This window comes from Equus quagga, chromosome 19 (assembly GCF_021613505.1).
Source record: "Equus quagga isolate Etosha38 chromosome 19, UCLA_HA_Equagga_1.0, whole genome shotgun sequence".
Lineage (NCBI taxonomy): Eukaryota > Metazoa > Chordata > Mammalia > Perissodactyla > Equidae > Equus > Equus quagga.
In genome coordinates, this window is record NC_060285.1 from 16,191,314 (window position 1) to 16,204,420 (window position 13,107).

At 34.3% G+C, this 13,107-nt stretch overlaps 1 protein-coding gene across 1 annotated transcript in view; it reads left to right on the plus strand.

The window, feature by feature from the left end:
- The window catches only part of CRY1 (cryptochrome circadian regulator 1), a 93,573-nt gene that overhangs the window by 72,066 nt on the left and 8,400 nt on the right, over positions 1-13,107 (plus strand). Inside the window, exons 3-10 of the mRNA XM_046646592.1 lie at positions 6,445-6,587; positions 8,934-9,118; positions 9,506-9,594; positions 10,177-10,317; positions 10,399-10,710; positions 12,101-12,252; positions 12,490-12,692; positions 12,797-12,892. Coding sequence (XP_046502548.1) covers positions 6,445-6,587; positions 8,934-9,118; positions 9,506-9,594; positions 10,177-10,317; positions 10,399-10,710; positions 12,101-12,252; positions 12,490-12,692; positions 12,797-12,892 — 1,321 coding nt within the window. The remainder of the gene's footprint in view (positions 1-6,444; positions 6,588-8,933; positions 9,119-9,505; positions 9,595-10,176; positions 10,318-10,398; positions 10,711-12,100; positions 12,253-12,489; positions 12,693-12,796; positions 12,893-13,107) is intronic.

Genomic DNA, 13,107 nt, shown 5'->3' on the forward strand with positions numbered 1-13,107 from the left:
AAAAAAAAAACCCCAAACAGTCAATTGAAACAGACTCAGAGTTGATGCAGATGCCGGGGTTAGAATAAAGGACTTTAAAATAATTATGCTGTAGATATTAAAGGGTCTAGTTGAAAAGTAAAAAGTATATGTGGATAGATGGCAATTTCCGTGCAAAAATGAAAACTATTAAAAAGAACCAAATGGAAATTCTAGAACTGAAACATGCAATATTAGAAATGAAGAATTTATTTGATGAGGTTATCCAGACTGGACAGAGCAGAACAAAGGATCAGTGAACTTGAAGACAATCAATAAAAGTTGTCCCAACTGAAGCATGAAGAGAAGGAAGATTTTTTTTTTTAAGGGAACAGAGTGTCTGAAACTTTTAGAACAAGAGTAAAAGAGGAGAGAGATTGGGACAGAAAAAAAATATTTGAAGAGATAATGATTGAGAATTTTCCAAAATTCATGAAAGACAGCAACTCATAGTACCAAGAAGCTCAACAAACCCCAAAGAGCATAAATACAAGGAAAACCACATCTTGCCGTATCATAGACAATTCACTGAAAACCAAAGATAGAAAATTTTATAAGCAGCCAGAGGAGAAAAGACATAAGAATGGTGAGTGGTTTCTTATCAGAAACAATAAAGTCTAGAAAACAATGGAATGACATTTTTAAAGAACTACAAACAACCATGTTAAATTAGCAAAAATTTTCATTAATACAAAAAAGGTAAAATGAAGGCATTTTTAGGTAGACAAAAGCAGAGATAACTCATTTATAGCAGATCTATACTACAAGAAATACTAATGGAAGCTCTGTTGAGTGAAAGAAATTATTCTAGACAAATGACGGTCTGCAGGAAAGAAGGAAGAACACTAAATATATGGGCAAATATAAAAGACCATCTTTTTCATTATTTTCAGTTATGTGTATGTATCCTATTTTCTTTAAAGGGCTATTGACAAGTTAAAACCAACTAATAGCAATTAATTGTAGGGGATAATGCCAGTATTATGGGGCTTGTAACATCTATAGAAATAAAATCAACAAGATCATACAAGGTGGGAAGAAGGTGAATCGTATATGTAGGTTCTTACATTATTCAATAGTAATATATGATTTGAAGGTACTGTGATAAGAATGCATATAGTGATCTAAAATAACACAAAGAGCTACTTCTAAAAAGTTAATAGAACAGTTTAAAGTGGAATACGAAAAATATTTTGCTCATTCAAATGAAGGAAGATGGGGGCAAAGAGAGGAGCAAAAGAAGAGATGGGCAAAAAGACAACTTACGAAGATGGTACATTTAAACCCAACTGTATCAATAATTTCATTAAATGTAAATGATGTACTTTAAACTCTCCATTTAAAAGACACGGTTTGTCAGACTGAATAAAAAATAAGCAAGAACCAACTATATGCTAACCAGAGGAGACACTCTAAAAATATAAAGAAACAGGTAGGTTGAAGTTAAAAAAACTGAAAAAATGTACTTTGCAAACAGTAAGCATAAGAAAATAGAATTCAAGACAAAATTACCAGAGATAAAGAGTAAAGTCTCACATCAAGAGGATATAAGCATCGTAAATGTATATGTACCTACTAACAGCATAAAAATACATGAATCTCAAACTGATAAAACTAAAGGGAGACATAGATAAAGTCACAGTCATAGTCGGTGATTTTTACACTTCTCAGTTATTGTTAGGATATACAAAAATTAGTAAAGATACAGATGAGGTGAATAACACTGTCAAGCAATTTGATGTAACATATCTGTGGAACACTACACCCAAGAACTACAGAAGACATGTTCTTTTCTAGTGCATATGAAACATTCACAAAGATAGACCATATGCTCAGCCACAAAACAGGTATCAATAGATTTAGGACTGAAATCTTACAGAATATATTCTCTGAGTTCAACGGAATTAAATAAAAAGTGAATACCAAAAGAATAGCAAATATTTATAACCAAATGATAGTAGAAACCCAATATATCAAATTTATGGGATTCAGCCACAGCAGTGCTTAGAGGAAAATTAATAGCTTTCAATAGTCTATTAGAAAAGAAGAAATCAAAGAACTAGGCTTCACCTTAAAAAATAGAAAAAGAAGAAAAAAATTAAACCAGTAGTAGGTAAAAGGGAAATAATAAAGAGACGAATAGAAATCAATGAAACAGAAAGCAAGTAAACAATAGAGAAAATAAATGTGCAATAATCAATTTCTCGTCTCACTTCCAAATCCACCCTTCTTTCCCCTGCCTTATGATACTGAAGCTGGACACTGCCAACATTTCTCTTTTGTCAGCTGGCTTGATATTAGGCTTTGTCAGTAGACATTGCTGGTGGTTCTCTGCAAGGTCATAGCAAGAGAGAAAGGACTTTCCTTCTTGATATCCTTGTGCTTTTTGTCTGGCACGTCAGCCAGCAGATGAGCAGGTGGAAGGCCCAATAGAACTCACCTCAGCAGCCCTCCTGGACCAGCCCCAGCCTACACGTATCCTCTGACAAGTTTCCCTGCCACCTGATAGGCCACTTCCCCAGACCAGCTACAACTCATCCAGGCCCTGTGGTAAATTTCTCTGCCGCCCAGTGGACTACTTGTACAGATCAGCTCCAGTTAGCCCACACCCTGCAGGCAGTTTCTCAGCCACCCAGTGGGCTGTTCTTATGAACCAGGTCTGCCCTTGCCCTCTGGGAAGTGTCTTCTCTGCAGGGAGGGTTACGTGTTCCTGTGGTCCCATACCCCATACAATGAGGTGTCTCTCTCAGCAGGAAGAAGGAAGGGAACTCTTTTAAGTTCTGAATTTGTTACTTACTTGTTTTCCCTCTATTTAGAGGTGATAGCTTCTTTCTGCAATTGCTACTTTTGGACACTTTAGAGCAGTACTGTCTAACAGAAGCCATAGATGTAATTTAAAATTTTCTAATAGCCACATTTTAAAAAAGTAAAAAGAAACAGGTGAAGTTAATTTTAGTAATATATTTTATTTAACCCAGTATATCTAAAATATTGTCCTTTCAGTATAAAATCATTATAAAAGTAAGATATTTTAACCTTTTTTTCATGTAAAGTCTTTGCAATTCAGTCTATATTTTATATTTAACAGCACATCTCCATTCCAGCTCACCACATTTCACGTGCTCAGAAGCCATTTCTGTGGCTAATGGCTATCTACCACATTGGGCAGTGTAGTTTAACTCCTCTGTGACTCCTTGTTATTGTTGACCACCTTTTACTTGATAACAATTCTTTATGTTAAATTTTCCTTGTTAAAGTTGCTGATGTGGTTTCTGTCTTCTGACTGAACCCTGATTGATTCAGTCAACAAAGCCAAAAGCTAGTTCTTTGAAAAGATTAACAAAATTGATAAACTGCTAGCAATACTGATCAGGGCAAAAAAGGGAGAAAACACAAATTACCTTTATCAGGAATAAAAAAGAGGACATCACTAGAGATTCTCTAAATTTTAAAAGCATAATAAGGGATATTGTAAATATAATGCCAATAAATTCTACGACTAAGATGAAATGAAAAAATTTCTTGAAAAGTACAAATTACTAAAATTCTCAGAAGAAGAAAAACCTGAATCACCCTATGTCTCTTAGAGAAATGGAATTTGTAATCAAAAACCTTCCCATAAATAAAACTTCAGGCCTAAAATGTCTATACTTGTGAATTCTATCACATGTTTAAGAAAGAAATAATAACAGTCTTATAACACTCTTTCAGAAAGCAAAGGAGAATGTTGGGAATACTTCCCAACTTGTTTTATGAGGCCAGCATAACTCTGACACCAAAACCTGATGATGAAATTTTAAGGAAAAAAAAATATAGTCAGTATCCCCCATAAACATAGACTCAGATATCCTTAACAATATAATAACAAATTGAATTTAGCAATATTTTAAAATAATACTACATCATAATCAGTGGGGTTTTCCCAGGAATAAAAAGTTGATTCAACATTATAAAAACCAATTAACATAAATAGAATAAAGGAAAAGATATTATAATTATCTCAATAGATGAAAAAGCATTTGAAGGAATTCAACACCCATTTATGATTTAAAAAAAAACTTTAAGCAAACTAGGCATAGGAAGTTGCTAAATATCAGTTTGATGAAGGTTGTCTATAAAAAAGCATAGCTAACATGATACTTAATAGCGAAATTGCTTAATTCAAGGCTTACCTGCCCTTAAATCTAATATATTTTCTCCAATTCAACTTCATTAGTAATGTGGTCTGTATTTTGATTTTTAGCTCCATGACTTATCTTCCCTTCCTTTTCAAAAAGAGAAAAGGGGAGGAAGTGTTATTGACTTGCGTCAAACTCTAACATTTACTTTCGAAAAACTGAAAAATTATTTGTCAAAAAAATCATAAAACTAAATTATAAACTATTTAGAAAAAATAGTAACATATATGACAGAGAAAGGGTTGCTATCATTAAAATATAAGGAACTCTTACAAAACCCTAAGAGAAAAATTAACTGTAATAGAAAACGAACCAAACATGAGGTGCAACTCACAAAAAAGAAATATACAAATGGCTAGTAATAATAGCTGAGATTCATTGAGAGCTTACTGTGCACCATGTCCTAAACAATCTTTCAGCAACCCAGTAACATAATATTATTTTTTTCATTTTACTGTAGCAAACACTTACCTAGTGTTTATTATGTGCTAGGTACTCTAAGCACTTTACTTACATTTTACCCATTTTATAGGTTAGAAAACACGGATGGTGAGTTTGGCAATTTGCACAAGTGGTTGAGGCCAGTCTTTGCACTTAAGATAGCTAACTTCAGGTGCTGTGTTTTTTAATAACTACTACTCTATACTGCCTCACTATAAAACAAAGGAATATAATGCTTTCCTATTTTCATTTTCATTTTAAGTTTCAAAAGCAGTACATGATAGTACTAAGAATTCTGAACAATGCAACAGTGTGTAAAATAAAAAATAATCTTATTTACTCTGCTCTTGAAAGGTAACAGCTATTGACAGTTTTGTATGCATTCTTCAGGGCTTTCAAGAAAGGAAAAATTTTTAAATGAGATACTATTTTTCTGTGTATACTGTGTGTATTACTGGTTTTTATTTTCATTTATTTTTTTATTTTTAATTTTTTTTTCTTTTGGTGAGGAAGATTGGCCCTGAGCTAACACCTACTGCCAATCTTCCTCTTTTGTTTTTTCTCCCCAAGGCCCCAGTGCATAGTTGTGTATCCTACTTGTAAGTCCTTCTAGTTCTTCTATGTGGGATGCCACCACAGCATGGCTTGATGAGTGGTGTGTACGTCTGTGCCCAGGATCCGAACTGGTGAACCCCATGCCACCAAAGTGGAGTGTGCAAACTTAACCACTATGCCGCCAGCCAGACCCTCATATTAGTGGTTTTTAAAACAGTATATTTGGTGGAAAATTTGACAGGGTCTGTCAAAATTTTAAATGTGCTTATGTTATCCATTAATTGTTTTTCAAGGAATTATTTCTAGGAAAAAATAGGACAATTGCCCCAAAAGGTTTAAGATGTATGCATAAAGATAAAGATGTACACTGCAAGGTTTATAATAGCAATTTTTTTTTAAAAAAAAAAACCATCATTGGGAACAGCCCTTGTCTGATCTGTAGGAGTTTGGAGAATGACAGTGTGTTACCATATAGTCAGTTAAATAACGGTAGAATTAAGATAGATAAATCACCTGTCGATTTTAGAATTTGAAGCAACTTTACTGCTCGCCTAGGAGATCGCTTCATTTCCTTCAGTCGCAGTCTCCTCGTTGAAAATCACTATAAGGGGATGTGCAGAGCTTCTTCTATCGCACCCGACACTCAATAGACAGCCGCTATTATTATTGCTATCTGCATATTTTCTACAGTTAACATCTTTTGGTAATCACAAATAAAGCATAAACAGAGTACCGCAGCAAAGCAGCGTATACCGCATTAGCCATCAAAGGTTTGTCGAGGACCAACTCTTGGAATCAGCAGATTCCAAGTTTAGGTATTCTAGCTCTTTGTGAATTTGGGCAAGTCTCTAAATTTTTTAAATAACCTAATCTCAAAAATCGAGATACCAACAAAAGTGCCAAACTCTGCGGGTTGTTTTGAGAAGCAAATGAGATAATGTAAGTGTAACTTACTTGAAAAAGTGAAGTGCTATGCAGACACGTTTAGTAGAGGACACTGGTTTTAAGCGTATTGGTAGATTGTCTAATGCCTAGCACAATGCCTGAAATGTAGTGAGTATACATTTCTTATTTACATATTTTTGAAGTTATAAATTGTGCATGTTCTTCCTGCATATTCAAGGTTTGATTTATGTATAATCATTTGATATGTAGATTTCAAGCTTTTCACTTTTTTCCAGACTGTGGTGTTATAATAGAAAAAGTAATTATTAAAATTTGTGTACGTTTTCCCCCATTTCTCTTATTTTAGGAATGGAACATTACTAAACTTTCAATTGAGTATGATTCTGAGCCCTTTGGAAAGGAACGAGATGCGGCTATTAAGAAACTGGCTACTGAAGCTGGAGTAGAAGTCATTGTACGAATTTCACATACATTATATGACCTAGACAAGTAAGTTTTTTCCTTCTGTTTTTTATTATGGTAAAATACACACAACATGATATTCATCACCTTAACCATTTTTAAGTGTACATTTCAGTGGTGTTAAGTACATAGACAAGTAGGTTTTAGCCTGTGGGAGTTAAGTTTGTAAAATGGAAATAGCAATATATACATCTATACATCATAGATTATGTATAGAGAATTAAATGAATATATATCATACCCTTAGCATTTTATTTAACTGTTGTGATTTTTATTTACTCAGTGACAGATACCAAAATTACATAGTGCAAAAGATAAAAATACTCAGAAGGAGATTTGATCGGGGGTTACCAGGGAAAAGGGGGGGTGGGGGGAGGGTACGGAGGGGGAAGAGGTGTACCCACAACATGACTAACAAAAATGTACAACTGAAATTTCACAAGCTTGTAATCCATCATAGAATTAAAAAAAAAAAAAAAAAAAAAAAAAAAATACTCAGAATTTCAGTTTCAAAACTATTAAGAGTATCACAAAATTTCCCTTGATTATTCTAAGTCAGCCTACTGTAGTCTTGCCTTTCTGGGCTCTTAGCAATATTAATTTATAATTTATATGATACATAGCCATAAACCTCTTTGATACATTTTATATGATTGTCTTAAGTTATTTTATTTCATGTGTGTATATCTTGTCTATCTGGATTTTAAGTCCAGATGCAAATTGTATATAATATTACTTTGCATAGCTGTAGTCCTCTGAACAATAGCGTAATATTTTATTTCTCAAAGTGTATTTCTTGAAATATCAGTCCTTGGTGATGCTTTGTCTAGCAAAGATCCTGTGGTCAAACTTAATTTTAGTAAGTATTGTATGATGTGAGTCTTAAAGGTTCATAAGATTCATTAATTTATTAACTTTTGGCATGTGGTTGTCCTTACAAGTGCTGAAATCTTATAATTTATGTACCTTTTAAATTATTTTATCTTTTTAGTTCTTTACAGATTTTATCCAGTTAATAAAGCTAATTCTGTAAATAACATGACAAACTAATTAATTTTATTCCACTTTTCCAACTGTGTCAAAAAATCATAGTTTGATTCAGGCAAGGGTCTTTCTTGGTATTAAGCCAGAAGTCATATATCCTTTGATGATAAACTTTCCTTCTGGTTTACCGGTTTTCTTAACTTTGGGGAGCTGATAGCAAGGACGAGGCAAAACAGGATAAGACCAGTTGCTTCTAAGTGGGAGACTCTGTTACGCATAAAATTGGATTATTTATTGGGTAAAATGTGAGTATTTACCATATATTTATCATAAAAAATGTAACATATAGAAAACATTTCTTCTAAGGTTTTTATTTTGCCTCTGTCTGTAATTAGCAGTGTCCTCAGTAGTATCATTGCAGTATGGTTACAATTGACAAATTTCATTATGACTCTATGTGTAAACTCCACGTATTATACCAAAGCAAAATTACTAAAAGCAGAGAGGATAGCTTTCATGGTGTTTACTTTCTGCACATACAGTTGATACATAATTACATGTGGTATAATGAAAAATGTACTGTATTTGGATTAAGGAAACCTTGATTTGCTATTCATCAATGTTATGTGACCTTGACTAGTTAACTTAACTCTCTTGGTAGGCTTCAGTTTTTGGTCTATAAAATGATGGAGTTGGATTTTGCCAGTAATTCTTTATTAAGGCTAAATGCTAAGCGAATAGCCTTAATCAAAAAGAATAATTGGTTATTCTCAAATAGTGCCTAATTCAAAATACCATTGGCAAGCCTGATCTTTTTTTTTTTTTGGTATGACTTGATTGAGGCAATCAGTGATCAGAAGTAAATATAAAATATATATGATGACATTTTTAACAAAGTCATGAGCACAATAGAAAATAGTGAGTGATTTATCACTGTAGTAATATAGAATCCTAATTAATGAGACTTGCTGATTACTCCTTGATGTAATATTGGCCTGGTTTACTTTTTATCGATGATTAAGAGATTCTTTGAGCTGAGTTGTAACATGTTTTTACATTTCCATGTATATTATTTTTTTATTATTGCCTTTAGGCTAATTTAGCCACTTGTTTTTTTCCCCTCATAGGTACTTTGTACCCTTTGTCTTAAAGGTTTTGGTATTTGCATACTGTATTTTTGGACATCTAGCAGATGTCTAGAAAATTAAGAGAATAATTTTTAGATTCATTAACCATTTTAAGTTTCCCGGTCATATAAGAAGCTAATATTCTCCTACAAGTCTTAAATGATTAATTTTGTTTTCTGATTTTAAGCCTTTTCAGAGCTTATCAATCAAAATATAGTGTCATTTTTTTATGCTAACTGCACTTTACTAACTTTTGTAATAGGATCATAGAACTCAATGGTGGACAGCCACCTCTTACTTATAAAAGATTCCAGACTCTCATCAGCAAAATGGAACCACTGGAGATACCAGTAGAGACAATTACTTCCGAAGTGCTAGAAAAGTGTACAACTCCTCTGTCTGATGACCATGATGAGAAATATGGAGTCCCTTCACTGGAAGAACTAGGTGGGTGTAAATGGTAATAACTGTGGAGCTGACGCATTAATAAATCATTCAGAAAATCTTACTTTTATTTTGACATGTAAGGTCTTTTGTGTTAAGAGGGAAAGAAAGAAAGAAGAAAAAAGAAAAGAAACTCAAACTAAGAAGTGAAATATCTTTGTATTTATATGTTCTATAAATATGTGATCTATCTGTTACCACCTTGAGATGTACATCCTAAACAACAGAGACCACATCCTCTCTATGTGAGGACCCACCCAGGGCCCTCAATTCATTTCTGTGCTACTGTCAATTTTTCTGAAAAGTAATTTTTTTCTCCCAATTATTGTGGTTAAATAGAAATTATTTTAGTTCCAGAAGAGTGATATTTGTCTTTTCTCTCTTTTTTAGGTTTTGATACAGATGGCTTACCCTCTGCAGTGTGGCCGGGTGGAGAGACTGAAGCACTTACACGTTTGGAAAGGCATTTGGAAAGAAAAGTATGATAGTGGAGATCATGCTCATATTTCCAAACTGGCATTTTAAAAATGATTTCACTCTTTGTTAAAAACAAAAAATAGACAGTTGAAATAAAGGATTGAGAGAAATAGTTAAAATAGCACAAAAAAACCTAATTATTTGAAAATTAACAACTCTCTCTTCATTTAAATACCGTCTCCCCTCCTCTTCTGATTGTTTCCCGTTTAGTTACTACCAATACTACTTCTTCTATGCTTTCTGTCTGAGCTGGTATCTGATGACCATAACTTTGAAACCAGGATAGAGTTCTTCTGTTTCACCTTGACCTCAATGTCAGAGAGACAGGTTGAAGGTGCTCTCAGCCTTGTGTTAGGAGTTTAAAGGTAATTTCTTTCGCATGAGTATGTGCTGCATGAGGATGGCTGAAACAAAAGAATACTCACTTTTATCCTTTCTTATTTTTTATTAAAACATGTCATTTGTGGTTGGGATAATAAGATTTTATTCCCCAAGAACTATGTGACTTTTTTGAAAAGTCTGTTTTAAACACTTTTAAAATGGAAAAGGCAATTAGTTAGAGGAATCTCTTTGTGTGTTTTCAGGCTTGGGTGGCAAACTTCGAAAGGCCTCGAATGAATGCGAATTCCCTGCTTGCCAGCCCTGCCGGACTCAGCCCGTATCTCCGCTTTGGGTGTTTGTCATGTCGACTGTTCTACTTCAGACTAACAGACCTCTACAGAAAGGTATCGTCTGGAACTGGAGCTTATTTTGCAGAATACTTTTGTACAAATTGCTGAGAATACCTCTTTGCTTTTTAATCTTAGGTAAAGAAGAACAGTTCCCCTCCCCTTTCCCTCTATGGGCAACTGTTATGGCGTGAATTTTTCTACACGGCAGCAACAAACAATCCACGCTTTGATAAAATGGAAGGAAACCCCATCTGCGTTCAGATTCCTTGGGATAAGAATCCTGAGGCATTAGCGAAATGGGCGGAAGGCCGGACAGGCTTTCCGTGGATTGACGCCATCATGACACAGCTTCGGCAGGAGGGCTGGATTCACCATCTAGCCAGACATGCAGTTGCTTGCTTCCTGACACGGGGTGACCTGTGGATTAGTTGGGAGGAAGGAATGAAGGTAAGTATTCTTCTAACTCATGGAGCATAGTCCTATTCTGAAGGACTCTATACCTATTAAAACAATTTCTAGAAGTTGTCTATTATGTAGATTCATTTATAGTCTAGTTTTTCAGCTGGTAAAGCATTTAATTCCCATGGTACAGGCACACTTTCGGAGAGCAGAATTGTATATCAGACAGGAGAAATGATGGAAACTGGTTTGATTAACCTAAAGTCATTTCGGTGGCTAAACCAGCCTAACCATCAAGAGAACTGTAAGATTTAATACTCTGGACTTATTGGATCAATATATTTATAGTGATCATTTCTGTTCCAAAAAGGATTCACCCAAGAGTTCTTAGAAATAGTGAATTTGTATTATACAATTTAAAATATAAATTATTTCCCCTCACTTGAACATCGCAGCTTTTGAGGAATACTGTTTTGTAAAGTGAAGCATGCTACATCTCGTGACATCATCTTATGGTTATATATAACGGAACTTTAAATATATGTGTTTTATCTTTCTGTCTAGATCATAATTTCTTCTATGCAAGGACCATTTCTGATCCTGTGTTTTTTTGGATCTCCTTTATTTTCTAGTACAGGCTTATACGTGAAGTAGATGTATAGCACACACTTAATGAATTTATAAAAAAATAATTTATTTTAGGGCCAGCCCTGGTGGCCTAGTGGTTAAGTTCAGTGTGTTCCACTTTAGCAGCCTGGGTTTGGTACCCAGGTATGGACCTACACCACTCATCTGTCAGTGGCTGTGCTGTGGTGGTGGTTCACATACAAAAAATAAAAAGAGAGAAAGATTGGTAGTGATGTTATCTCAGGGTGAATCTTCCTCAGCAAAAAATAAATAAATAAAAATAAATAATTTTTTAAAATTCTATTTCCCTTATGGATCAAGGAATTCAAAACTTAAACTCTATACTGCTAGTGCATTTTTAAAGGTCATTTGTATTTGGGTGCTCCCGCTATGTAGGCCAGTGTACCAAGCTTCTAAGTTTTTGTTGGTGATTTATGTTTTGGTAGCAGTTTTGCTTTGTTGAAAGTGTTTACTGTTTTTTTCTTCCATTTTTTTAATCTCCTCCTATCCCATCTGATTTTTTTAAATCAGTGACTTGAGTAATTTTTTTACCCACCCCGCCGATAAAACTGCAAAGATTAGAAAGGTAAATTCCCTTCAGAAATCCACTTATGTTGCTGATATGTTTCTTTCCCTGCAATAACTCATTGCAGAACAAAACGTGAGCAAGAAAGCTCACTTTGGAATATTTAATTTTACAGTTCTGTGCTAGATTTTCTTTGCCTTGACTTTGGATCTCACAGAGACCTGGAAAATGCTTGCTTTGAGAATTGTGTGTGTGCAAACTAATTGGTTGCTGTTACTTCTGAAGGTATTTGAAGAATTATTGCTTGATGCGGATTGGAGCATAAATGCTGGAAGTTGGATGTGGCTGTCTTGTAGTTCCTTTTTCCAACAGTTTTTTCACTGCTATTGCCCTGTTGGTTTTGGTAGGAGAACAGATCCAAATGGAGACTATATCAGGTAAATCAAGGGTGATTATTATTCAGTTTGGAATAGCTAATCCAGGAAGAGCTTTTCATGTTTAAGCAACGCTTAAAGTATTCCCCACTCACAATGGGCAGCACAGATGAGGAGAAGGGTAAAGAAATCATTTAAATGCTATTGATTTGATTTTGGTCATTCATAGCTAATAAATAATTTGTTATAATTTGCTTATAGTTCATTTTATTAATAATTTTTATTCCTTCTCCCAAAAAGGCGTTATTTGCCTGTCCTAAGAGGCTTTCCTGCAAAATATATCTATGATCCCTGGAATGCACCAGAAGGTATCCAAAAGGTAGCCAAATGTTTGATAGGAGTTAACTATCCTAAACCAATGGTGAACCATGCTGAGGCAAGCCGTTTGAATATCGAGAGGATGAAACAGATCTATCAGCAGCTTTCACGATATAGAGGATTAGGTATGTCAGTAACTGCCTTTGATTTGTTTCTTTGGCAGCTGTTTATGTACCTATCCTTGAATTTGATCTTGATCACAATTTAATAGGAAATTTTTTCCCTTTAGGTCTTCTTGCATCAGTGCCTTCTAATCCTAACGGGAATGGAGGCCTCATGGGGTATTCTCCTGGAGAAAATATCCCAGGTTGTAGCAGCAGTGGAAGTAAGTGAAAAGGAAATTTCTGCATTTAGTAACATGAAGAGATTAATAAGCAAATATATTGTTTATTGAACCTCATCATAATATATTTTTTAAAAATCTATCTTTAAAATTTGTCTTATAGGTTCTTTGTACATGTGCATACACACACACATTCCTTTATTCCATTAGTGACTTTTTCAAGATGGAAAGCATCTTTACATGGTCACGGTAAAGAC